The sequence below is a fragment of the Drosophila ananassae genome, chromosome 2R (genome assembly GCF_017639315.1).
Source record: "Drosophila ananassae strain 14024-0371.13 chromosome 2R, ASM1763931v2, whole genome shotgun sequence".
NCBI classification, from domain to species: Eukaryota; Metazoa; Arthropoda; class Insecta; order Diptera; family Drosophilidae; genus Drosophila; species Drosophila ananassae.
The window spans coordinates 4,990,395-5,017,786 of NC_057928.1; the positions used below are offsets into that span (position 1 = coordinate 4,990,395).

A 27,392-nucleotide genomic window follows, 5' to 3' on the forward strand; every position below is an offset into this window, starting at 1 on the left:
ACTCCCAGGTCGCCCACCCCTTTGTTTGGAGCAATCGTCGCACTTTACCATTAAAACAAAATAAAAAACAGGAGAGGAGCCAAGCCGGGTACCCCTTTATATGCCTTTATGTGTTTTTCATGTACTTTTATTTGATTGTCGCACGCTTTGGCGCCCCGGTCCAAGCCCAGGCCAGGGACGTGGCACCTTCCCTTTAATGGCGTTGTTTTTTAGTGCTCAAAATATTAGCAAATGTTTATTAACGACTACGCAAATTGGCGGTAATCAGGGCTCCGCCGGCCTCTGGTGGACTTTAAAAACGCAATTACTCAAAAAGTACTTAACACACAATTGTTGCGTGTGCCTGCGGAAAGAGGTCAGACGTCCAGAGCCCTCAAGTGCTAGGTCTTATTGTAAAGGTCTTTGGGAAAGCTCACTTCATACCTGAAACGTTGGTAAACGCCTCTTGTGTCACAATTAAGTCTAAATGAAATCAGACTGGACGACAACATCTTGCCATATTCGTAATTTTATTAAAAATGTTGAATTGTTCGGCATAAATCACATTTTACTGCACTGGCAAGGGTGGCGACGCCAGCCTGTGGGACCTTGGCCCGAGGGGTGGCACTGAGCGGCACTTGACGCGGCTGCCATTACTGACAGCTGCGTTTGCCACACTATTTGTATTTTTATTGTTCAGCCGCAGCTAATTCCCGCCCATCTCACCACCACATTTCCCAGCGGCTGTGTATTATTTTAATTCGAGCGATTTACTCCCGGGAGCAGGGTTAATTCCCATTTTGCATAGAATGCAATAAAGTGATATTAAATTTAATTCGTAGGCGGCTGCCTTCACTAGGCCAGCTTGGCATGGGCTTCGCCTTATCCAGGATGGGGTCCATTCGACAGAGAAATCAGGGAGATGCGATTGGGTCGTTAACTGAAAGATATGGGTAAAGGCATATTTGTGATCTATTTCACCGATAAATTGACCCTGTGGGGGCGGCAAGGCGGGCTGCCATTTATCGTGGCATACTTTGTCGTGTCTGCCATTAAGTTTAATGACCTCGCAGCACTTTCATCTCGTCAGCCTGCGAACACTTCCGAGGGGACCGGAGCCTCCCGCTTTTTAAAAGCATCCAACTCCCATTAACTTGTGTGAATTTATATCAGTCATTGGCCCTGCTCCGGCTACTGACTGCTATTATGCGTTCGTTAATTATTCACACACAAATACAACCCGGCTACCAACCTTCCACCCAACAGTCATCCTCATGCCCAACCTTCTAGCCTTCTGCCGCCCGGCTGCCGTCTCGGCTACACGTTTCGGTCATAAAAACTGGCCATACTTGGTCGCCACGCCCCCTTAACGAGGCCACTAACTCTGGGACTCTTGGTTTAGCCTCTGCTAGTTCTGCCGGAATGTGGTCGACATGTATGTATGTATATGAACTGGGGATCTCCGCTCTCCGGCACATATGGAGGGATCTTGACATTAAATAAATCTAACATCCCGTATACGCTTAGTGGGCATCTTTAATACTCATCCGCACATCCCCGAAATGTGTGCATATACCATATAAAAAAAATGACGCAGACATTATTCACGCTATCATTGCGCACACACGAAGGAGCAGTGTCAAAGGAGGGCTCGAGGGGTTCCAACGGGGACTCGTCCAAAAGGGAAAAAGGCAAACAGCGGCGAAACTATGCTCTCATGGCTCGGGGATTCCCGACAGTGGCCGCTCGATGTGCCAAAAATTACGACTTTTCCTGAAAGGGAACGTTCGCACAGAACTGAGGACACAGGACACAGGACATAGGGCACAGAGCAAACGTATGATTTCTACACGCATACGCACGCATTTATGCCACATGTGGCAACCGAGCTGCCTGTCTGCCACAAACGGTGGAACTGAGTCTGACATTGATAGCAACATGCGTCCCCGATGCGCGCCTAAACTTTATTGCCTGAAAGTGAGCGGGTCAAGAGCCGTGAGCTGCTGATTCCTGTGGCACAGAAACCGCACCCGGCCCAATCGAAGCTAGGCAGCAAGTGCCATGCAGTTGATTTGCATTGGGGTGCGCATCGAGGACTTTCAGAGACTGTGCCCGGGACCCCATTTAAGGCAACCCCAAGCGGCCGCTCCATGTCACATAATCGAATTATCATCATGGCATCAACAAATGATTTCAGCTTACGCTTGCCCTTCTGCTCGTCATCGTCATCATCATCCAGCAACCCGGTTACCCAGCTATCCAGCTTTCCGGCTATCCGACTGTCCGTTTTCCCGTCTGTCCGTTTTTCCGTCTGTCCGGTTGCTCCTGGCGCTGTCACCGCTTTGGCAGTCCCGCGGCGTTGCCTTTTTTCACTTCACTTCATTGAAGCCCTCTCCCCTCCACCACACTGGGCACTGAGAACTGGGAACTGGGAACTGGGCACTGGGACCACATCCGCAGGCGAACCCTTCGCAGGAACGCTATTCTCCTCGTTTTTTTAACACTTCCCCCGTTGGCTCCTGTTTGCCAACGTCATTGTCGCTGGTCATTTTCCCTGCTTACTTCATCCATTCATTCGGAGTCCGACCGTTTGGTTGGGTCCATTTCGTTTCGAATCATTCGTTTGGCTCCTTTTTCCAGCTTTGTTCCGTCTGTCGTCTCGTTTGTTTCAGGTTATGTTGGATGTCAGTTTGTTATCCTTGTGCAAATCCTTTTATACAAATGAAATTTGCGCCAAATGGCGATAAGCAAAATTCAATAGTGTGCGGACTGTCCACTGTCCACTGCTTGGCTTGCGGTTTCCAAAGGAACGAATTCAAGGCATGGGGGTGACCAGCCAAGTCCAGACATGGTTTTAATGCAATTCACGTCGGTCACTCGGTCTCTGCACTTCGCACGCGTAACTGCCCTAATTGATTACTAACCTTCTCCCTCTCTCTTGTCGTTTCAGACATTAACAAGGGCTCACCCATCGACTTCAAAAGCGGATCGGCCTGCTCCACGCCCACTAAGGAGACGCTTAAGGGCGGCTACGACCGCGGCACACAGGGCTGCATGGGACCCGTGCTGCCACCGCGCAGCGTCATGAACGGACTCCCATCTCACCACTACTCGGCGCCCATGAACTTCCGCAAGGACCTGGCCGCGCGCTGCTCCTCGCCTTGGGTGGGCGTCGCCGCGATCTCGGCCCTTGTCCTGGTCGTGCTCATGCTGATTCTGCTGACCACCTTCGGAGGCCTGCACTGGACCCAGTCAGCGCCCTGCACTGTTTTAGTGGGTAATGAGGCCTCCGAGGTAACGGCCGCCAAGAGCACGAACACGGACCTCTCCAAACTGCACAACTCCGCAACACGATCGAAGAATGGACAAGCCATCGGACCCGTTCCAGGACAATACGGATCTGGAGGCGGGATGGGATCCTCGACTGCCACGGTCACGGCGGCCACCTCGAACAGCGGCACCGCCCAGGGCCTGCAGTCGACTTCCGCCTCGGCGGAGGCCTCGTCCTCGGCCGCCACCACCTCGTCGCAATCCTCGCTGACGCCTTCGACGTCGCTGTCCTCGTCCCTGGCGAATGCCAATAATGGAGGTAATTATGCACAACTTTTAATTATTTTTAAATGAGTTTTCGAAAGTTGCGCAAGGCAGCTGCAAGGCGGGCGGGCGTAGGCCAGTGGGAGTTGCCTACAGAGAGAGAAAGCCAAGACGTCGGACTATTTAGAGCTTAGCGCCCTCCGGCGGAGACAAAAAGTTTGTTGTTTTCGTTGGTTTTTTCATCTCGAAGTTTGCGCCTGACAGACAGACAAACGCCCACGCTGGATAGGGATTATGTGAATGCCGCTTTCATTATATTCCGGAACGCCTTCCCATTTCTTTCAATTAAAGTTCAGCTTGGGATTCGTCGGACTAAAATATTGCATTAATTACTTTTTTAATTGACAGTCGGGCGTACGGGCGTACGAGTAGAAAACAAACACAAGACAGTGCAAACTTTCAACTGAGAATCCTGAACAATCAGATCAGTTATTTCCAAATCACTGGTGTCGGGCTGGGTTTGTCCCCAATCTTTCGAGAATTCGGTATTAATTAGCAAAAGGTACCCGGCTTCCCTGCTTAAATTTAAAGTGTCTAGTATTATTCTTTAGTCGCCAACGAGGTGACCGAAAAAAATGGATGTACTCGAAAAGTAAGCTCACTTTGTTACCTGTAGGAAGAGACATTTTAACGCGGATGGCGGCCGATGGGGCAGGCAAGAACAAACGACGAAATCGGCGAAGTATGGACGTGGCGGAGAATGGAGGCGATGTAGCCACCGATGAAACTTTCAGCAACTTCATTACAATCGAAAGCCTAAACAGGGAACAGACCGGCGAGTATTTTGCGACGACTCCGGCAAGGAAGCTGCAAGAAGTCGAACGGAGTAGTTCCGATAGAACTTCCTTCGGAATAAACGGTGTATTGAGTCCACAGGGGGATGAAGAAGTCGAGGATATAACCAGCGACTATGTCTATGAAGACGAACCTGTGCCAGACACGTCTCCAGCCACGCAAAGACCCAGGACCAGGCAACAATTTGGCAAATCATTAAACAGCAATTTACGTAGCGCAGCTAAAACATTGGTCAACAAGAAGACAAAATATGAAGGAGAGGCGGGGAAGAACATTAGGCTGGAGCAAGAGCAGAAGCTGGAGGCTTTCATTGAGGCTGGGATGACATTGGAGTCGACAACGACAACGGCAACGAGGGCGACTACGACGACGGAGTCGGGGACCAGCACATTTGTTGCTGTTATTGATGACGATAATCAAAGTGACAGCAGCAGCTCAGGCGCAGTGCCGCCGGTTCTGACGGTTCTGAGGAGTGACACCGATGACATTGTTGAAATCAACACCGCCCTGCCAGAGCCGACAGAAGGCTCTATTCTCGCCCCTTTCCCCCGGTCTAGCATGGCAAATGATTTTCAAATCAAAGGAAAAGCGGTTTCAGAGTCAGGGCAGGAGAAACCTGCCACTGATGATAACAATAATGAGCGTGATTTAGCTGACAACTATGAGTTAAAGCCCGAGGAGCCGGCTGCATCTGCCACCCCCCTCCAAGGTATAAATCAAGTCCACTCCACCTTCTTGGCCGGTGGTACGTGGTCGGAACAGTGACCAAAGGTTCAGGCTCAAGAAATGTCCTTCAAAGAAATTAATCTAAAATTTAAATTGTTCCAATTCTTAAGTTTTTAACATATCATTGTGATCTAATGATTAAAAGTTTCTATTTAAATTTTTAAATATTCGTAGATTGAGATGAGCTTTAGTCCCAGCGCTCTATCAGCAAAGTCTTTTTCATATCATAACCAAAAATCTTTATGTCTAGGACCTACTAGTTCTGGATGGGAATTTCTTGAGCCTTAACATTGAGTTCTGTTCCCCATTCATGTGCGAATAACAATTTTCAATTTGGTATGTAAGGTAAGGAAATTCAAAAGGACGTGACACCCTCCACGCCATTAACCGTAGAAATAAATAAGTCAGAATCAGATTTCATGGTGAACGACATGGCATCCCAGTTTGAGGACATTGATATCGTGAAACTTGGCGAAGCACCTAGCTCACATGAAGAGGCGGTGTACAAGACATCTAGTTCAAAGGACAAGGCAGTGCCCATGGCACCAGCTCAGCCCGAAGCTATCGAGAACGAGGTCCTCAAAGACCAGGATGAGGCGCGCCAGGTGCCCCTCCACCTGAGGCCTCTTAAGCCCTATGTGAGTGAGACCATCGATCAGCCGGGCAGGCGCATATTAGTGAACCTGACAATTGCCACTGACGATGGCCCCGACAACGTATACACCCTGCACGTGGAGGTGCCTACGGGCGGGGGCCCTCACACCATCAAAGAGGTGCTGACACACGAGAAGCCACCACAGCAAGCAGATCACCAGGCAGAGAATTGCGTGCCGGAACCACCCCCCCGCATGCCCGACTGCCCGTGCAGCTGTCTACCACCCCCGGCACCTATTTACCTCGATGACAGGGGCGACAGTGGGGACAGTGGCTCTGCGCCACCAGTGGACACTGACTCTGCGCCATTGGCATCGACCACAAACGGTGCTTCGACATCGCCGCCTTTGGAGACGGCAACCATTTTAGGTGACCGCCACAGTGAAAAGGACGACCATGGGGTTGGAAATGGGAACTCGTCGACGGTCGAGGGGGAGTCCACTGCCTCAAGCTGCGCCACTAACACCCCGAGCACAGAGATCGATAACCACATTGATGCCTTCCATACTGAACCCCCTGTTGGTGGTGGTGAACCCTTTGCATGTCCCGATGTGATGCCAGTGCTCATACTGGAAGGTGAATTGTGCAATGTGCATTTGTCGCTAATCTCGCTTGACTTTTTAACTCAACTAAGCGCTGTACAGCCCACTAACCTATATCTATGTTTTGTGTAACTAAACTTTCTCACCCCCATTCCCGCATCTGTACAAACCACCTCCAAGCTTAGCAGCCTGGCATCGCATCAGTATAAGTCCCTCATCTGGTACTCCCATTCGTAGAACCATTATCTAATCAAGGGGGCCAACCGTTCAAGGGGGTAAACGTATCCAAAATTTATTATCTTAGACCGTCTTTTAGGATAAGATGTACAAAGACATACAATATCAATAAAAAACATATTTACTCCGAAACATTTTCGACTAACAATCTAATCCTTTTTGTGTCTCTATCAACTTCACATTGCACTCTCGAAAACATTGCGATCGCTTGCTAAACTAGGAGCCCGAACTTTCCCGGCGCGCAGTTTCCCACCCGATGGCACCACCTTCGGACAGATCTCCCTCGGCCAGAAGCTGACCAAGGAGATCCAGCCGTACAGTTATTGGAACATGCAATTCTATCAGTCGGAGCCAGCCTACGTTAAGTTCGACTATACGATTCCGCGTGGCGCCTCGATCGGCGTCTACGGCCGCCGCAACGCTCTGCCCACCCACACGCAGTACCACTTCAAGGAAGTGCTCAGCGGATTCAGTGCCAGCACCCGCACGGCCCGCGCCGCACACGTAAGTATCCAGCACCAGTGGTCATGCCTGCAAAGCATCTAACCTCAACCTAATCTATTTCATGCACCACTATATTCCATCGCCACACCACACATCACTGCCACATTCCATTGCTTGCAACGGCGCAGCTGTCCATAACGCGGGAGGTGACGCGCTACATGGAGCCAGGACACTGGTTCATGTCGCTTTACAACGACGACGGGGATGTGCAGGAATTGACCTTCTACGCGGCCGTGGCCGAGGACATGACACAGAACTGCCCCAATGGGTGCTCCGGCAACGGGCAGTGCCTTCTAGGCCACTGCCAGTGCAACCCGGGCTTCGGCGGACACGACTGCAGTGAAAGTGTCTGCCCGGTGCTCTGCTCCCAGCACGGCGAATATACCAATGGCGAGTGCATCTGTAACCCGGGTTGGAAGGGCAAGGAGTGTTCCCTCCGGCACGACGAGTGCGAGGTGGCCGACTGCAACGGGCACGGCCACTGTGTCAGCGGCAAGTGCCAGTGCATGCGCGGCTACAAGGGGAAATTCTGTGAAGAAGGTACACCAGGGATCTGCGAAATTTTCCGCCCCTACCGACAATTATTTGATCTTTTGTGTTCTAACGCTCCATTCTGCTCTCCTCCACAGTCGACTGCCCTCATCCGAACTGCTCTGGTCATGGATTCTGCGCCGATGGCACCTGCATCTGCAAGAAGGGATGGAAAGGACCGGACTGCGCCACAATGGACCAAGACGCCCTACAATGCCTGCCCGACTGCTCCGGTCACGGCACATTCGACCTGGACACCCAAACATGCACCTGCGAGGCGAAGTGGAGTGGCGACGACTGCTCCAAGGAGCTGTGCGACCTAGACTGCGGCCAGCACGGCCGCTGTGAAGGAGATGCCTGTGCCTGCGACCCGGAGTGGGGCGGCGAGTACTGCAACACGCGTCTGTGCGATACCCGTTGCAACGAGCACGGACAGTGCAAGAACGGCACCTGCCTGTGCGTCACGGGGTGGAACGGAAAGCACTGCACCATTGAGGGTTGCCCCAATAGCTGCGCCGGGCATGGCCAGTGCCGCGTGAGCGGTGAGGGCCAGTGGGAGTGCCGCTGCTACGAAGGATGGGATGGACCGGACTGCGGTATTGCCCTGGAGCTGAACTGTGGCGACAGCAAGGACAATGATAAGGGTGAGTAATAAAAAAGAGAAAAAAATCTTTACTGAATGATCCAAATTGCATTCCCTAGATGGACTGGTTGACTGCGAGGATCCCGAGTGCTGTGCTAGCCACGTCTGCAAGACCTCCCAGCTCTGTGTTTCCGCACCGAAGCCCATCGACGTTCTGTTACGAAAGCAGCCTCCTGCCATCACAGCCTCCTTCTTCGAGCGAATGAAATTCCTGATCGACGAGAGTAGCCTGCAGAACTACGCCAAGCTAGAGACCTTTAATGAGAGGTAAGTGATTCCTGGTAGCCAGTTGTTTATGCTGAAACTAATTATAAATCGAAATCAAGGCCTCAACGGCCATACATACCTTCCTCGATTGGCATACAAACTGTATATCTGTACAGTAATGTTAAGAGTCTAGAGGGTTACTCTACAGTAGCCATATATATATATGTACAACAAAAATTATAACCGACTAGTTGCATAATAATTAATTTTCTATGTTTATATATTTACGTTTTTCATTTTCGTGCCCTCGTCTAAACCGTTTCCCTAAAATGAAAACACCATCAAACCACACCACATTCCGAAAATCCCATTAAAATCTTGTATATACAAACCCCTAAATGTCCTTTGTTGGAAACAAATCCAGACAGAATTACCCTAAGTTAGTATAAGCGATTATGTCGTCCTAGACCCATAAGTATAAGGCTAAGGTAGCATAAGGTAGCGAACCTGTTATACATCGCCACACACTGGAACGAGCTTTTGCGATGGTAAAAATAATTTAATGTTTGACCGTCATTAGAATCCTAAGCTTAGAGGGTGAATCCTATGTCCTGATTGTGATTCCGTGCGCAATACTGAATACTGAAAGTTGGGTCTCTTCAGTGGGCGCTTTCAAATGAATAGCTAAGGCGATTTCGGCGTGATCGAAACGGAGCCAAGCACTAGAGTCCATGAAGAAACTGGTCGAGGGATTAACACAACACTTTCCCCTCTAGCTAACAAGGCCATAGACAACCATGCTAATACAATTATTTTCTCTCTGCTCTCTTTTCTTCTCCACACGCGCTCCCTAACCGTGTTAATACCATACCTGCCACCCACCTAATTACTCCTGCTTCACTCGATACTACCACCCTCTACTAACTAACCACGCACAATGACACTCGCTACCGACCACCCCACGCGTAACGAACTTCCAAATGCTTTGCATTAACTAACGAATGCTAACGCTCTCGTTAATCGGTTAACGGTATCTTACTCGTTACTCGTTCCCCGGTACTCGCTGTAACGAAATCAAAATCATATACTAACAGCATTTTTTGGAATTATTTCAATGCAAGGTAAGCAAGCGCAACGGTACTGAAATAAAAGAAAATTACCACTACTCTACTCTACTTACCTATAATTATCATTGGTTCTTTGGTAAAATGTATTTTTTCTTTTTCTTATTTTGACTTTATACGTATATTATTCCGAGACTGTACCGTTATTATTGCCATTTAGTTTATAGTGTAGCTAACCTTGTTTCATATGGAATCAAATCTCAGTTGATAGCTTAAGTTTTTATTACCAACCTTATTGTCCAGACCAGACGAAGTACTTTGAGTTATTTATTTACCATAAATATATATCTAAGCTATGAAAACGCATACTACTCATACTTAGGTCAATACTAGGTCACAATCATGAGCCACAAAGATAAACCATAAATACCATACTGAACATGTATTGTAAACTTGTAATACCTTTATGTGTGGAAAAGATTCTTATGTTTTGTGCGTGTGAACTATTTTTATTTTAATTATTATTGCTCAAGTAGATGCCAATTCTTATTTGAACTGCTTGCTAGCCTGCCGGTTTAGACTTCCAAGTCTTCAAGACCCCATCCTTGCAAGACCCGACTAATCCACATTCTCTGTACTCCCTACAGCCGATCGGCAGTTATTAGAGGCCGCGTGGTCACCTCCCTCGGCATGGGTTTGGTAGGTGTCCGAGTGTCCACAACCACCCTGCTGGAGGGCTTCACCCTCACCCGCGACGATGGATGGTTTGACTTGATGGTCAACGGCGGTGGAGCCGTGACCCTTCAGTTCGGACGTGCCCCCTTCCGACCCCAGTCTCGCATCGTCCAAGTGCCCTGGAACGAGGTGGTCATCATTGATGGCGTGGTTATGAGCATGTCCGAGGAAAAGGGCCTGGCCACGACCACAACGCACACTTGTTTCGCACACGACTACGACCTGATGAAGCCTGTTGTATTGGCCTCCTGGAAGCATGGCTTCCAGGGCGCATGCCCCGATCGCAGTGCCATCCTCGCCGAGTCTCAGGTTATCCAGGAGTCGCTTCAGATCCCCGGCACTGGTCTTAACCTCGTCTACCACTCGTCGCGTGCCGCCGGCTACTTATCTACAATCAAGCTGCAGTTGACGCCAGACAACATTCCCCCCACGTTGCACCTCATTCACCTGCGCATCACCATTGAGGGCATCTTGTTTGAGCGCGTCTTCGAGGCGGATCCGGGGATCAAGTTCACATATGCATGGAACAGGCTGAACATCTACCGCCAGCGCGTCTACGGCGTTACCACCGCTGTGGTGAAGGTAGGCTACCAGTACACGGATTGCACGGACATCGTGTGGGACATCCAGACCACCAAGTTAAGTGGCCACGACATGTCCATCTCGGAGGTGGGAGGTTGGAATCTGGACATCCACCACCGCTACAACTTCCACGAAGGCATTCTGCAGAAGGGAGACGGCTCGAATATCTACCTACGAAACAAGCCCCGCATCATCCTGACAACTATGGGCGATGGACACCAGAGACCTCTCGAATGCCCCGACTGCGATGGCCTGGCTACAAAGCAGCGCCTCCTAGCCCCAGTGGCTCTGGCCGCCGCTCCCGACGGCAGCCTCTTTGTAGGTGACTTCAACTACATTCGCCGCATCATGAGCGACGGCAGCATTCGCACTGTAGTGAAACTGAACGCCACTCGTGTCTCCTACCGCTACCACATGGCACTCAGTCCCCTCGATGGAACCCTTTACGTATCAGACCCTGAGTCCCACCAAATCATTCGGGTACGCGATACCAATAACTACTCGCAGCCGGAACTTAACTGGGAGGCGGTGGTTGGTTCAGGGGAGCGGTGTCTGCCCGGTGACGAGGCGCACTGCGGAGACGGGGCGCTAGCCAAAGACGCAAAGCTGGCTTACCCGAAAGGTATTGCCATCTCGAGCGACAACATCCTCTACTTTGCGGACGGAACCAACATCCGGATGGTGGACAGAGACGGCATCGTAAGCACCCTTATCGGCAACCACATGCATAAATCGCACTGGAAGCCCATACCCTGTGAGGGCACTCTCAAGCTAGAGGAGATGCACCTGCGCTGGCCCACAGAATTGGCCGTTTCGCCAATGGACAATACCCTGCATATAATCGACGACCACATGATTCTGCGCATGACTCCGGATGGTCGCGTACGCGTCATCTCCGGCCGGCCTTTGCACTGCGCCACCGCCTCTACAGCATACGACACTGACCTGGCCACGCACGCCACTCTGGTGATGCCCCAGTCGATCGCCTTCGGACCACTGGGTGAGCTCTATGTGGCGGAGAGTGATTCGCAGAGGATCAACCGAGTGCGTGTGATCGGAACGGACGGGCGAATCGCACCTTTCGCCGGCGCCGAGTCAAAATGTAACTGCCTGGAGCGCGGCTGCGACTGCTTCGAGGCTGAGCACTATCTGGCCACCAGCGCAAAGTTCAACACAATTGCCGCTTTGTCTGTGACTCCCGACGGTCACGTGCACATTGCGGATCAGGCCAACTACCGCATTCGATCAGTGATGTCCAGCATCCCAGAGGCTAGTCCCTCGCGCGAGTACGAAATCTACGCCCCCGACATGCAGGAGATCTATATCTTCAATCGCTTTGGCCAGCACGTGTCGACGCGCAACATTTTGACCGGCGAAACGACCTACGTATTCACCTACAACGTGAACACCTCCAACGGTAAGCTAAGCACCGTCACCGATGCAGCTGGCAACAAGGTCTTCCTGCTGCGCGACTACACCTCCCAGGTGAACTCCATCGAGAACACCAAGGGTCAGAAGTGTCGACTGCGTATGACTCGCATGAAGATGCTCCACGAATTAAGCACCCCTGACAACTACAATGTCACTTACGAGTACCACGGACCCACAGGCCTGCTAAAGACCAAACTGGACTCCACCGGACGCTCCTATGTGTACAACTATGACGAGTTCGGACGCCTTACCTCCGCAGTCACGCCTACCGGCCGCGTTATTGAGCTAAGCTTCGACTTGAGCGTTAAGGGCGCCCAAGTGAAAGTTTCTGAGAACGCACAGAAGGAGCAGTCGCTCCTAATCCAGGGCGCCACAGTCACCGTCCGGAACGGAGCCGCTGAATCCCGCACATCCGTCGACATGGACGGATCCACTACCAGCATCACGCCGTGGGGCCACAACGTACAAATGGAGGTGGCTCCCTACACGATTCTGGCGGAGCAGAGCCCGTTGTTGGGCGAGAGCTACCCCGTACCAGCGAAGCAACGCACCGAAATCGCCGGCGACCTGGCCAACAGATTCGAGTGGCGCTACTTTGTGCGTCGCCAGCAGCCACTGCAAGCTGGCAAGCAGAGCAAGGGTGCACCTCGGCCTGTCACCGAAGTGGGTCGCAAGCTACGCGTCAACGGGGACAACGTTCTGACCTTGGAGTACGACCGCGAGACCCAGTCAGTGGTGGTGCTGGTTGATGACAAACAGGAGCTGCTCAATGTGACTTATGACCGCACATCGCGTCCGATCAGCTTCCGTCCGCAGTCTGGTGACTATGCGGATGTGGACCTCGAGTACGATCGGTTTGGCCGTCTGGTCAGCTGGAAGTGGGGTGTATTGCAGGAGGCCTACTCCTTCGACCGCAACGGACGCCTCAACGAGATCAAATACGGCGACGGATCGACCATGGTGTATGCTTTCAAGGACATGTTTGGATCGTTGCCGCTAAAAGTAACAACACCCAGGCGATCGGACTACCTGTTACAGTACGATGATGCTGGAGCATTGCAAAGCCTGACGACACCCCGAGGCCACATTCACGCATTTTCTCTTCAAACCTCTCTGGGCTTCTTCAAGTACCAGTACTTCTCGCCCATTAATCGCCATCCATTCGAGATCCTGTACAACGATGAGGGCCAGATCCTGGCCAAGATCCACCCACACCAATCGGGCAAGGTAAGTAGCAAGGTATAATAGAAGAAAAATATAAGAAACTAAACAATTGTTATTATTACAGGTGGCTTTCGTTTACGACGCGGCTGGTCGCCTGGAGACAATTTTGGCGGGGCTATCAAGCACCCATTACACGTACCAGGACACTACAAGTCTAGTCAAGACCGTGGAAGTTCAAGAACCTGGCTTCGAGCTGCGCCGCGAGTTCAAGTACCACGCTGGCATCCTGAAGGACGAAAAACTACGCTTCGGCTCGAAGAACTCGCTTGCCTCTGCCCACTATAAGTATGCTTATGACGGAAACGCACGCCTTAGCGGAATCGAAATGGCCATCGACGACAAGGAGCTCCCCACCACACGCTACAAATACAGCCAGAACCTGGGACAGTTAGAGGTTGTGCAGGATCTGAAGATCACGCGGAACGCGTTCAACAGGACGGTGATCCAAGACTCGGCGAAACAATTCTTCGCCATCGTTGACTACGACCAGCACGGTCGGGTGAAGAGTGTGCTGATGAATGTAAAGAACATTGATGTGTTCCGTCTGGAACTGGACTACGACCTGCGCAACCGCATCAAATCGCAGAAGACAACCTTCGGCAGGTCGACAGCCTTTGACAAGATCAACTACAACGCCGACGGTCATGTGGTTGAGGTCCTCGGCACCAACAACTGGAAGTACTTGTACGATGAGAACGGTAATACGGTTGGCGTTGTGGACCAGGGTGAAAAGTTCAACCTCGGCTATGACATTGGCGACCGAGTGATCAAAGTCGGCGACGTGGAGTTCAACAACTACGACGCCCGAGGCTTCGTGGTTAGGCGCGGCGAACAGAAGTACCGATACAACAACCGCGGACAACTCATCCACGCGTTCGAGAGGGAACGCTTCCAGAGCTGGTATTACTATGACGACCGCAGCCGCCTTGTGGCATGGCACGACAATCAGGGCAATACCACCCAGTACTACTACGCTAACCCACGCACTCCACACCTAGTCACCCACGCTCACTTCCCGAAACTGGCACGTACTATGAAGTTCTTCTACGACGACCGCGACATGCTGATTGCTATGGAGAACGCTGATCAGCGGTACTATGTTGCCACCGATCAAAACGGCTCTCCGCTTGCCTTCTTCGACCTGAACGGCGGTATTGCCAAGGAGCTGAAGCGCACGCCTTTTGGCCGGATCATTAAGGATACCAAACCAGACTTCTTCGTGCCCATCGACTTCCACGGCGGACTAATCGATCCGCACACCAAGCTGATCTATACGGAACAGCGCCAATACGACCCGCACGTGGGTCAGTGGATGACCCCGCAGTGGGAGACCCTGGCCACCGAGATGTCGCACCCAACGGATGTGTTTATCTACCGCTACCACAACAACGACCCAATCAACCCCAACCGACCCCAAAACTACATGATTGACCTGGACGCCTGGCTGCAACTATTCGGCTATGACCTGGACAACATGCAGAGCAGACGCTATACCAAGTTGGCCCAGTACACTCCACAGGCCTCTATCAAGTCGAACATGCTGGCCCCCGACTTTGGAGTGATCTCCGGTCTGGAGTGCATCGTGGAGAAGACGAGCGAGAAGTTTAGCGACTTTGACTTTGTGCCCAAGCCGCTGCTCAAGATGGAACCGAAAATGCGCAATCTGTTGCCCCGAATCAGTTACAGACGAGGAGTGTTTGGCGAGGGTGTATTGCTCTCGCGGATTGGTGGACGAGCTCTGGTCAGTGTAGTCGATGGATCGAACAGCGTCGTACAGGACGTTGTGAGCAGCGTTTTCAACAACTCCTACTTCCTTGACCTGCACTTTAGCATCCACGACCAGGACGTTTTCTACTTTGTGAAGGACAACGTACTGAAACTCCGCGACGACAACGAGGAGCTGCGTCGCCTGGGTGGCATGTTTAACATATCAACACACGAGGTAAGCGACCATGGTGGCAGTGCTGCTAAGGAACTACGCCTCCATGGACCCGATGCCGTCGTCATAGTCAAGTATGGCGTAGATCCCGAGCAGGAGCGCCATCGAATCCTGAAACACGCCCACAAGCGTGCCGTCGAGAGAGCCTGGGAGCTTGAGAAGCAGTTGGTAGCCGCTGGCTTCCAGGGACGCGGCGACTGGACCGAGGAGGAGAAGGAAGAGCTGGTCCAGCACGGAGATGTTGATGGCTGGATAGGCATAGACATCCACAGCATACACAAGTACCCCCAGTTGGCCGACGATCCAGGCAACGTAGCCTTCCAGCGCGACGCCAAGCGCAAGCGCCGCAAGACCGGTAACAGCCACCGCAGTGCCTCCAGCCGCCGGCAGATGAAGTTCGGAGAGCTGAGTGCGTGAGTGGAGGCAGTTGGAGCGGATCCGAAGCAGTCGGAGTGGGAGGCAGGAGTGCAAGCTAATCCCCAGCTTGACGAGATTGAAGTGGCGGACGAGGACGACGGCGAACAGCCCGACTACCTAATTTCCGTGGGCCGGAAGGAGCCAAAGGACAGCAGCGAAACTCTGGAGGAGCAGATTTTGTAATTAGGTGAAATGCGCATCAGCAGCAACCACAACAACAGCACAACACGGCGACACACAAACACACAAAACATTTAAAAAAAAGGCATTCAACACACAATTAATATAAACTTTAATCGTGAAGTTTAGTATTAGTCACAGTTCAGCCCTTGAATAACCGAAGAAACTTCTTATATGTACCAGGAACAGGAATATGTATGTTGGTGTTGAGTTAGGCATGTAGGAATATGTGTAGTCCATGTGTGTAATTTGTAACGTCTGTTTATGTTTTTTTTAACCTTGGACAACCGGCTCTCACCTCTCGGTGTTGGCCGGGCCGACGGAGTTAGTTTTGTATAGAGTCAGCGAACTAAACCGAACCCAGCGACATTGTCTGTTTGGGGCATGGAGTTTGTCCAAATGCCCTCGGCATCACGATGTCGAACGATGAGTATTACACAGCAAAATATGCATACGATAAGTCAGATGTTAATCTACAAGTTGAATAAATGTAAAAAGATCAAAGTTCTCTGTAGTTGCCCCTAGTCCCTAGTCCTAGACCCAGCCTTGTCCGACATAGCACCTCTCGGAAGGCGACGGCAAGTAACACGCTGCTTCCCCCCGAAATTGCTTTTTGTATATAAGAAAACTACTTTACTATGCTTTAACTAAAGAATCTGCGAGCGTTTACCCTTTTATCGAAGTCCTTTTTCGAATCAGGTGTCCGAACCGAGTGCTCGAATATACATTACTCCCACTCACGCATTATTTGGATAGCCAAGAATCAAAACGAATCTTCCGAAAGTCCCCTTTCAATGAAATACAAATACTCTACCAACAATTTCCACTCATTTTACAATGTTAATCTGTTGAATCTGAATTTATTCGAAGGCAAAATGCATTAAAAACTTTTTACAAATTGTGATATATATTTCTAAACATTTCATTTGACAACTTGAAGTGTGATGAACAAAAATCGAATCAACTCAAATCGAAAGGAAATGAAAAATGAAAAGCAAATAATGTACTTTACTCTTTTTTTAGTTAGTCTGTAACGATTAGTTTTTACAACGCAATATTGAGGTCGTACCATTTGCCATGTTAATTTGTAAAATCGATTCACCTTAAAGTACTCAGAGCTTAATGGCTTTTAATTTTTTTATTTTGTTCGACATCGAATTGCAAGATTGTGTCCGCGTAACTCTATTCCGTTTATTGTTGCCGACACTTGGGGTCGGCCCTTTGAGTTTGCAATTATTATTGAACTATTTATAAAGCTAAACTATTGACTATTGAGATATTAACTAGCATAAAATTAGAGCGCAATATGTATGTAAGTCTTGCAGAGAACGTAGACACCCCCTATAACCGTATGAAACGAACCTTGTATTATAAACACCCCACTACAGATAGGCTTAAGGACTAGGCTAAAGACAAATCCCGTAAATCAGAATGGATTAGCACCTAACTAATGTGAAATCGATTCGGTTCGAAGTCGACCGCAGTGTGAGGGACGGGGATGAACCGAAATGGTAGTAATTAGCTAAAGTGTTAGTAATTTTATTAAATAAAATCATAAAGGATGCAAATGAAGATAATTGAATAATAATGGACAAACTCTTAAACCGTACACTTAAGACTACTCACTCAAATCTGAATCCGGATACGTTTATTTCGAATTGTAAAGCTAATACTGTGTAAAGGTTTGAGAAATTCAATTTGTAGGTCGGTACACAGATTAGGTTTTACAAAAAATTGTAAAAATTAGCAAACGTATATGAATGAATGTATATGTACTAAAATTAAGCAGCATTATATTAACCAAAAAGCATAAAACAAAACGAAATTATTAAATTCAGCAATGGAAGCGGTAAATGAGCCATAAGTGACTGAATCAAGACATTTTAAAGGCGAACGGTTGCAAATACTTAGTCTAAATCCAACGCGATTCTGCTTCAGTCTAAGAAGCCCACTACTTCTGTTCTTTATCTGTATCAAAAGATTCCACAAAGGGCAACGCTTAACTTAATCAATTAGTTGCCATTTTGACTAGGTTATATGACTATGATTGTAATGAACAGCTTGTATTCAATGTGGAAAATAGTCTTGAAAATCAGATATCGCGGCGAAGGCGTAACGAGAAATACTAGATCACGAATTACGATTCGATTGCAAAAACATTGTATACACACTACATACCTACAATTATGGCAACCCGATATGCATACATGATAATACATAAATATATAACTTATAAAATTACGAGTAAAAAGCGATTTCAATAAAAATGGAAACATACAGCCCTTGTTTTTAATTGATTGGGAAATAGAAAGTAATTTTAAAACCTTTGGGATCTTTGCAGAATATAGGGTGGCTCAATGGCTAAATTGTCTTCAAAGGTAAGACGTAGAATAGATATACATAAATAAAATCAGAAAGTGAATCATTAAGTCAGATTTTGCAATACATTTTTGCAATAAGAAATGCACAAAAATTTTTTTGAAGGATGTGTTCAGTATATAGTGCATATATTTAGCTATGAAAGCTACGCTAACTTTAAAGTCTAAACTTTGGACAAACAGTAGTAATCGGATCAAGAATATACACACGTCTCATATGCAGTCAAAAATAATACCCTTTTTGGTGTAAAAACGAAGATTTAGGTAACTTTCACAGTTAAAAGCTCATCAAATTATTTATAAACAGATAAAATACGCGTGAATATAATAATTATAAAATATTATCAAATTCCGCTGAATATTTTTTACCCTTTTATAATATCCTGTTTCTATTAAAAACTTGTCTCTCAGTTGAAAACTATCGACTTGCCATAAGCTTGCTTAAATCATTAAATTAATCTTTGTACAATTTGTATTCATAAATAATTATTGGTGAGACAGTGAGTAAATTGTAAACATTACATTTAGTAAAAGAAAGGTTGCGGTGTACGATATGAAAATATATAATTGGGTTTTATTAGGTCTCATTAAGGTCAAATAAACGCAACGTACAAGATGCAGCTAACCAATAAAAAAATGAATGCAACTTTACTATCCCCATACCCCTTGATAGGCAAATAATTTTCAATTGGTTTACAACTTTTTTCAAAAGTTGATAACATTTATTTTTCGTTAATTCTCAATCAAATACCATAAATAGAAAGTCAAAGTCTTCAATTTAATTTAAGGTGGTACCCTTTGGATTCTCAATAAAGGCTGCGGTTCCTGACCCTTTGTTTACAAACTTGGAGTAAGGTGATGAGGGTACGTCAAAAGACGCTTTACTTTTTAGTGCCTCTGGGCCCCGGGATAATACCAACAGTTTTCCATTGAGGCTCTTATCGATGGAAGTCAGTTCCTTGGCATTACTTTTCTGGTCAACAACATAGATGTTAAAGTTGACTCCATACAGGCCAAACAATATTTCTATTTCGCTGCGCAGCTGAGGCAAACTGATTATTTGCTTGCTGGCATTGTGCTGCAGAAACAGTGACGCCTTGTCCCCGTTGCCGAATCGCGGCTTTAGATCTTCAGCCAAAGCAACGTTCAAAAACGGAAGATTGGGCAATTGCAAATCCTCCGTAGAGCAGATGGTAAGCTTTAAAGGAATTCCCTTCAAATCGACAAGCTCACTGGCAATAACTCTTTTTTTGGCGGACTTCTCAGCCGAAAATGGTCCAAAGTCTGACTTGATGGCCGTTTTAATCATATCGGAGTAGCTGCTTAACACCTTCTTTAGCTGAGCCTGAGTCTCCAAAGTCTCCTTCTTGGTGCTATTGGCCTCAAGTTCGTGGAAGATAAGCACAGGATCAGTCGGGATGAGTTGGGCCTTTTTCTTCAGCTTCTGCACACGATTGATGACCTCTCGGGCCAATCCCTCTTCCAGGAGTTCCTCGTTGGGCGTCATGTCTAGTAACACCAAGACCTCATTATCACTGTGAGCCTCAAAGTGACCGCCAACCTGCTCAGATGTGCAGTAAATAACTCGGACTTCATCTAGTTCTATACGCTGATCTAAGATGTTGAAGTAGCCCTGGGCAACTTGCTTTTGAATTTCATCGTCCTTCAGCGCCTTAATAGCGGCCATAACCGCCTTGAAGTTACCCTTTAGTCGCTGGCCGAGAGTCTAAAACGAAATTGGATTTAACATTGTGGGTTTTAAGTTACGAATACCTCACTGAACATACCTTATGATCAGGCTCAGCCCTCAAAGTAACGCCATATTTTTCCTTATCAGAGCTCAAAGTCAGCTTGCGGACATTAAGCTCGCTGAGAATAAAGTCCTGCAAATTTTTGACAGCCTCCAGTACTTTAGCATCTTTGTGAATGACGATAATCTCCGACACAGGGTATTTTACAGGCAAAGTTCTACGATCGCGCATCACGCGACCCAACTCAACAACCGATTGCATCAAAGACACGGAACGCTCGATATCGTTTCGGATGAACTTGCTTTGACTGACGGGCATCATTTGGTAGTGGACCGAGTCTGCGTGTTCCAAAGAACCAGGAGGCTGGAACAAAACCAGACGCTGGAATATGTACTCGGTGAGGTAAGGCGTGAACGGAGCCATCATTTTGACCATTGTGTAAAGCACATCGTAGAGAGTATCTAGCGACTGGATGCACTGTTCAGCGCCAAGCTCTCCCTTAATGCGACGACGGTTTAAGCGAACGTACCTAATTGAAAAAACAATATTTGAGTATAATTATTGCAAAAATTGATTTTTAAGAGAGCTTACCAATTGGTTAGTTGATCGATGAACTTTGTTAGCCGCGGTACGACTGTGTACAATCGGTACATCTTCATTTCCTCGGCAAAGAACTGCAAGAGGGATTCCTTAAAGGACAGAATCCAAACATCAATAACGGAAGCCTTATCCATATTCTTCAAATGGCGCTCCCGTTCATAAATGTATTGTCCTTTTCCTCCGAGGTCCTCCTTCTCGTACCGAGCAATGTTTTGCAGTAGGAACCGGTAGGCATTATACCAAGGCAGAAACACATCCTTGATAATGTCGCGAACGCCCTCCTCCTTGAAGCGCAGACTTTCAGCCCTCACTACAGGCGAGTTGATCAGGTACAAGCGCAAGGCATCTGCACCATATTTGTGGACGACCTCCATGGGATCTGGATAGTTTTTCTTGCGCTTCGACATCTTCTGACCATCCGCAGCCAGGACCAAGCCACTGGCGATGAGGTTCTTGAAAGGCGCCTTGTTGAACAAGGCTGTTGAAATCACAAGAAGCGTGTAGAACCAACCACGTGTCTGATCAATGCCCTCAGCGATGAAGTCGGCTGGGAAGTTGTTCATGAAATCCTTTTCGTTTTCGAAGGGGAAGTGTTGCTGGGCAAAAGGCATGGATCCGGACTCGAACCAACAATCAAAGACGGGCGCAATGCGACGCAGTGGTGGATTTCCTGGAACCGCCGATGGTATCTCGATGTGATCGATGCTTTCCCGATGTAGGTCCTCCACCTGCACGCCAGATAGCTCTGCCAACTGCTTGATGCTGCCGATAACTATGGTCTCGTCGCCGTTTGGCGACCGCCAAATTGGAATTGGCGTGCCCCAGTATCTGTTCCGGGAGATCTGAAATATTCTTATGAGTGATATAGTAGATAATTGAATATTAATTACTCACAGCCCAATCCCTAGCTTCCCTCAGCCAGTTTCCAAATCGTTTTTCCTTAACAAAGTCGGGAACCCAGTAGGTCTGGGAGCTGCAGGTCAGCAGATTCTTTGACATATGTTCCACACGCACGAACCATGACGGCACGGCTTTGTAGATCAATGGGGTGTCTGACCGCCAACAGAATGGGTAGCTATGCTTTACTTGACCGCTAGACACCAGGTTGCCACGCGTTTTTAAAACAGCCATGATCTGCTTGTCTGCGTCCTTTACATACTGGCCTTCAAAATCGCTGGCCTCCTTAGTAAACCGCCCAGCTTCGTCCACTGGACAGAGCACCTCGCTGGACTTTGTGATGAGGCCCGCTGCCAGGCAGACGCGGTAATCGTCCTCTCCGAAGTATGGGGCATTGTGAACGATACCCGTACCCGAATCCTCAGTGACATATTCGTCAACAAGCACACGGTAGGCCTTCACCTCGGCGCCGCGCTTAGCAAAGTATGGGAACAACGGCTTGTAGTGAAGATCCTTAAGCGTTTTTCCAGCAAACTTATCCTTCACTTCGTATTCTGCTTCTGTCTTGTAGACATAGGAAAGCCGTGACTCAGCGAGTATGAAGAGGCGATCGCTCTTCACGTCGCGCACCTTTACGTAAGTCATAGTAGGGTGAACGCAGCACGCAAAGTTCGAGGGCAGTGTCCACGGCGTAGTTGTCCACACCAGGAAGAATGTGTTGGGCAGACTTACCGCCTCCAAGGCAATAACCACACATGGATCAACCACCTCTTTGTAGTTCTGGTTAGCCTCAAAGTTGGACAGTGATGTTGTGCAGGCAGTGGAATATGGCATCACCTTCACTCCCTGATAAACTAGACCCTTGTCGTAGAGCTGCTTGAAGATCCACCAAATGGACTCCATGTACCATGGGTACAAGGTCTTGTAGTCGTTCTTGAAGTCGATCCAACGGCCTACGCGAGTCACAATGTTCTCCCACTCGTCAGCGTAGCGCATCACAATCTTCCGGCATTCGGCGTTGTACGCCGTGATGCCCATCTTTGCTACGTCCTCGGGTCCTCGGATATTCATGAGCTTATCGATTTCGAATTCCACAGGCAATCCGTGGCAATCCCAGCCAAAGCGACGATCCACGTGGTACCCCTGCTGGTAGGCATAGCGCGTTACAATGTCCTTGATGGTGCCGGCCAGAATATGCCCGTAATGAGGCAGTCCGGTAGCAAAGGGCGGCCCGTCGTAGAACGTATACCTGGATGAAACATGGCGACGTGAGCAATGGGATCACCGGCTGATGCAATATATTACTGCACTTACTTGGGCTTGCCCTTCGACAGCTGGCTGCACCTTTCGAAGACGTTTTCTTCACGCCACCTCTGCAGAACGTTCTCCTCCTCGGCCGGGAAATTGATGTTTTCCGGCACGCGGCAGACGTCGCTCCGCTCCAGTTTCTTTCCCATGGCTGATTTAATGCCCTGTTTATTTAGAGGCCAGTATAAAAAAACAAAATCTCAGGATCTAAATTCGTCCGGCGACTTTGCGTGGCAACGTGCGCTTCAGGGTTGGAAAACATCAAAACATCGATATACTTTTCATAAGAATTATATTATATATGGTCATAAGGAAATGGAAATTATGCTCTTTATATTTTGATATTTTAACTTTTACTTTTATTGGATTTCGTGTTTGTTTTATGCTTCTTCATATAATTCGCCTTTCAAAGGAATTTTCCAATACGAGTACACACTTTTCACTTTACAGATATTTTTACACTTACATTTTACTGTCAATTTACATCTTATAAACTTCTCTGTGTAACAAAGCGACACCTACCGGTACTTTTAATAACCGTGTATGATTTCGTTACCTACGTAATAAGACATTCACAATGGTCTCGATAGTTTCAACCAGGGCTTGAATTGTGATTTGTTATCGTCGCCCACCACTAGTGCTGAAGAAGAAGAGTGTGTGTACATTTTTATGCCGTATTTGCAATATAAATAATATTTAAAGTGTAAGGAAAGGCCCCATTAGAACGCACTGCTAGTTGAGTTTGAGTTTGCCGCGCACGTGTGAGGTCTGCACATTACCAGAACCTCGATTTCAGCCCATCACTGTTCCCTATTCATCATCGGACATGGCACGCCCAATTTTTCCGAACCAGCAGAAAATTGCTGAAAAACTAATCATCTTGAACGACCGCGGCCTGGGTATATTAACGCGAATATACAACATCAAAAAAGCATGCGGCGACACCAAATCCAAGCCAGGATTCCTATCTGAAAAGAGCCTGGAGTCCAGCATAAAGTTTATCGTGAAGAGATTCCCCAACATCGACGTCAAGGGACTGAACGCTATTGTGAACATAAAGGCTGAGATAATCAAGTCGCTGTCCCTCTATTATCACACCTTCGTCGACTTATTGGACTTTAAGGACAATGTGTGCGAGCTACTCACCACGATGGACGCCTGTCAGATCCACCTCGACATCACGCTCAATTTTGAGCTGACCAAAAATTACCTGGACCTGGTGGTCACCTACGTCTCTCTGATGATCGTCTTGTCCAGGGTGGAGGACCGAAAGGCTGTGCTCGGGCTGTACAATGCGGCGTATGAGCTTCAGAACAACCAGGCCGACACGGGCTTTCCTCGACTAGGACAGATGATACTCGACTATGAGGTTCCACTAAAGAAGCTCGCCGAAGAATTCATTCCTCACCAACGGCTGCTCGCCAATGCGCTCCGCTCGCTCACTTCCATCTATGCCCTGCGAAACCTTCCCGCCGACAAATGGAGGGAGATGCAGAAGCTGAGTCTCGTGGGAAATCCTGCGATTTTGCTGAAGGCTGTTCGCACAGAAACCATGTCCTGCGAGTATATCTCCTTGGAGGCCATGGACCGATGGATTATTTTCGGCCTGCTTCTGAACCACCAAATGCTAGGCCAGTATCCAGAGGTGAACAAGATATGGATCTCCGCCCTAGAGTCCAGCTGGGTGGTTGCACTGTTTCGGGACGAGGTCCTGCAAATCCACCAGTATATCCAGTCCACATTCGACGGTATCAAGGGATACAGTAAGCGCATCAGCGAGGTTAAGGATGCCTACAACACCGCTGTTCAAAAGGCAGCTCATATGCACCGCGAGCGCCGAAAGTTTCTACGCACGGCTTTGAAAGAATTGGCTTTGATTATGACGGATCAGCCTGGCCTGCTCGGACCCAAGGCAATATTTATTTTCATTGGTCTGTGCCTAGCTCGCGATGAAATTCTCTGGCTGCTTAGGCACAACGACAATCCTCCTCCAGTCAAGAACAAGGGTCAGTATATCCCATTTTACCCAAGATATTAGCTTTACATTCATCTTATTTTCATTGGCAGGTAAGAGCAACGAGGATCTGGTGGATCGGCAGTTACCCGAGCTGCTGTTTCACATGGAGGAACTGCGAGCATTAGTGCGGAAATACAGCCAGGTGATGCAGCGGTACTACGTGCAATATTTGTCCGGATTCGATGCCACTGACTTGAACATACGGATGCAGAGCTTGCAGATGTGCCCGGAGGACGAGAGCATTATCTTTAGCTCGCTATACAATATTGCTGCAAGCCTGACCGTAAAGCAAGTGGAGGACAACGAGCTCTTCTATTTTCGACCATTCCGCCTGGACTGGTTCCGTCTTCAGACCTATATGAGTGTGGGAAAAGCCGCCTTGAGGATCACGGAGCACATTGAACTGGCTCGCCTGTTGGATTCTATGGTTTTCCACACCCGCGTGGTGGATAACTTGGACGAGATTCTGGTGGAAACCTCAGATCTGAGTATTTTCTGCTTTTACAACAAAATGTTTGACGACCAATTCCACATGTGCTTGGAGTTTCCCGCGCAGAACCGCTACATCATAGCCTTCCCATTGATTTGTAGCCACTTTCAAAATTGCACGCACGAAATGTGCCCAGAGGAACGCCACCACATACGTGAGAGGTCTCTGAGCGTTGTGAACATTTTCCTAGAGGAAATGGCCAAGGAGGCCAAGAACATCATCACAACCATATGCGATGAACAGTGCACCATGGCAGATGCACTCCTGCCGAAACACTGTGCCAAAATCTTGTCTGTGCAGTCGGCCCGCAAGAAGAAGGACAAGGCCAAGTCGAAACACTTTGATGACATCCGCAAGCCGGGCGACGAGTCGTACCGAAAAACACGCGAGGATTTGACCACAATGGACAAGCTTCACATGGCGCTTACAGAGCTCTGCTTCGCCATAAACTACTGCCCTACGGTGAACGTGTGGGAGTTTGCATTCGCCCCTCGAGAGTATCTGTGCCAAAACTTGGAGCACCGATTTTCGAGGGATCTGGTGGGTATGGTGATGTTCAACCAAGAAACGATGGAGATAGCAAAGCCTTCCGAGCTGCTGGCCAGTGTACGAGCCTACATGAACGTGCTTCAGACCGTGGAGAACTACGTGCACATTGACATTACGAGGGTCTTCAACAACTGCCTGCTTCAGCAAACGCAAGCGCTGGACTCGCATGGCGAGAAGACAATCGCCGCCCTGTACAACACCTGGTACAGCGAAGTCCTTCTGAGAAGAGTCTCAGCCGGCAACATAGTGTTTTCCATTAACCAGAAGGCCTTTGTGCCCATCTCACCCGAAGGCTGGGTGCCGTTTAACCCCCAAGAGTTCTCCGACCTAAACGAGCTGCGCGCCTTGGCGGAACTGGTTGGGCCCTACGGAATCAAGACTCTTAACGAAACTTTGATGTGGCACATTGCCAACCAGGTGCAGGAACTTAAGTCCCTGGTCGTCACCAACAAAGAAGTTTTAATCACACTTCGAACTAGCTTCGACAAGCCGGAGGTAATGAAGGAGCAATTCAAGCGGCTACAGGACGTTGACCGCGTTTTACAGCGCATGACGATTATTGGTGTAATCATCTGCTTCCGCAACTTGGTACATGAGGCTCTCGTAGATGTGTTGGACAAACGCATTCCCTTCCTGCTTAGCTCGGTGAAGGACTTCCAAGAGCACTTGCCCGGCGGAGACCAGATTCGAGTCGCTTCAGAAATGGCTTCGGCAGCAGGTCTGCTATGCAAAGTAGATCCCACTCTGGCAACCACCCTGAAGTCCAAAAAGCCGGAGTTTGATGAGGGCGAGCATCTCACTGCCTGTTTGCTGATGGTCTTCGTAGCCGTCTCTATACCAAAGCTGGCCCGTAACGAGAATTCGTTTTACAGGGCCACTATTGACGGTCACTCGAACAACACTCATTGCATGGCGGCGGCGATAAACAATATTTTTGGCGCACTCTTCACTATTTGCGGGCAGAACGACATGGAGGACCGGATGAAGGAGTTCCTGGCCTTGGCCAGCTCTTCGCTGCTGCGATTAGGCCAGGAGAGCGACAAGGAAGCTACGCGCAACCGGGAATCGATCTATTTACTGCTCGACGAGATCGTCAAACAGTCGCCCTTCCTCACAATGGACCTGCTTGAGTCCTGCTTCCCATATGTGCTGATTCGGAACGCCTACCATGGCGTCTACAAGCAAGAACAGATCCTCGGACTCGTCCTTTAAGCTTGTCTTAATCTGTTGCAATAGCGTGAGCAAATCGTCGCTAAATTCCAAATTGCTTTCACACAATAGTTTATCCAACGGCCGACTGTCGACCATTATGCTAATCTTATTTACTGTAATCTGTTAAACATACCCTAATGTATTCTAGACACTGCATTTTTTTACTCGTAAAATGTCGAATAAAGTGCTTACGTAATCTAAAATAA

General features: G+C 48.6%; 3 protein-coding genes across 7 annotated transcripts in view; 2 read left to right on the forward strand and 1 right to left on the reverse strand.

The window, feature by feature from the left end:
* The window catches only part of LOC6506105 (teneurin-m), a 112,695-nt gene extending 94,432 nt beyond the window's left edge, over positions 1 to 18,263 (forward strand). Inside the window, exons 3-12 of one of the 5 annotated variants that reach the window (XM_001958504.4) lie at positions 2,930 to 3,568; positions 4,190 to 5,077; positions 5,440 to 6,324; positions 6,748 to 7,031; positions 7,160 to 7,571; positions 7,661 to 8,206; positions 8,265 to 8,472; positions 9,507 to 9,533; positions 10,124 to 13,451; positions 13,513 to 18,263. In XM_001958504.4, the coding sequence (XP_001958540.3) occupies positions 2,930 to 3,568; positions 4,190 to 5,077; positions 5,440 to 6,324; positions 6,748 to 7,031; positions 7,160 to 7,571; positions 7,661 to 8,206; positions 8,265 to 8,472; positions 9,507 to 9,533; positions 10,124 to 13,451; positions 13,513 to 15,804 (9,509 nt within the window). In that variant the 3' untranslated portion in view covers positions 15,805 to 18,263. The remainder of the gene's footprint in view (positions 1 to 2,929; positions 3,569 to 4,189; positions 5,078 to 5,439; positions 6,325 to 6,747; positions 7,032 to 7,159; positions 7,572 to 7,660; positions 8,207 to 8,264; positions 8,473 to 9,506; positions 9,534 to 10,123; positions 13,452 to 13,512) is intronic. The other 4 variants (XM_032454139.2, XM_032454140.2, XM_032454141.2 and 1 more) reach the window with 4 other exon arrangements.
* A 780-nt stretch (positions 18,264 to 19,043) lies between these two features.
* On the reverse strand, positions 19,044 to 23,190 carry LOC6493841 (isoleucine--tRNA ligase, cytoplasmic). The gene is made up of 5 exons (XM_001958503.4): positions 22,925 to 23,190; positions 21,608 to 22,859; positions 20,705 to 21,555; positions 20,150 to 20,642; positions 19,044 to 20,088 (listed from the first exon to the last, which is right to left on the reverse strand). The coding sequence occupies exons 1-5, from the start codon at positions 23,065 to 23,067 to the stop codon at positions 19,141 to 19,143; spliced, it is 3,687 nt and encodes a 1,228-aa protein (XP_001958539.1). The 5' UTR covers positions 23,068 to 23,190; the 3' UTR covers positions 19,044 to 19,140.
* A 204-nt stretch (positions 23,191 to 23,394) lies between these two features.
* On the forward strand, positions 23,395 to 27,392 carry LOC6506107 (membrane-associated protein Hem). Its single transcript, XM_001958502.4, has 2 exons — positions 23,395 to 24,924; positions 24,986 to 27,392. Exons 1-2 carry the CDS (start codon positions 23,745 to 23,747, stop codon positions 27,184 to 27,186), a joined length of 3,381 nt encoding a protein of 1,126 aa, XP_001958538.1. The 5' UTR covers positions 23,395 to 23,744; the 3' UTR covers positions 27,187 to 27,392.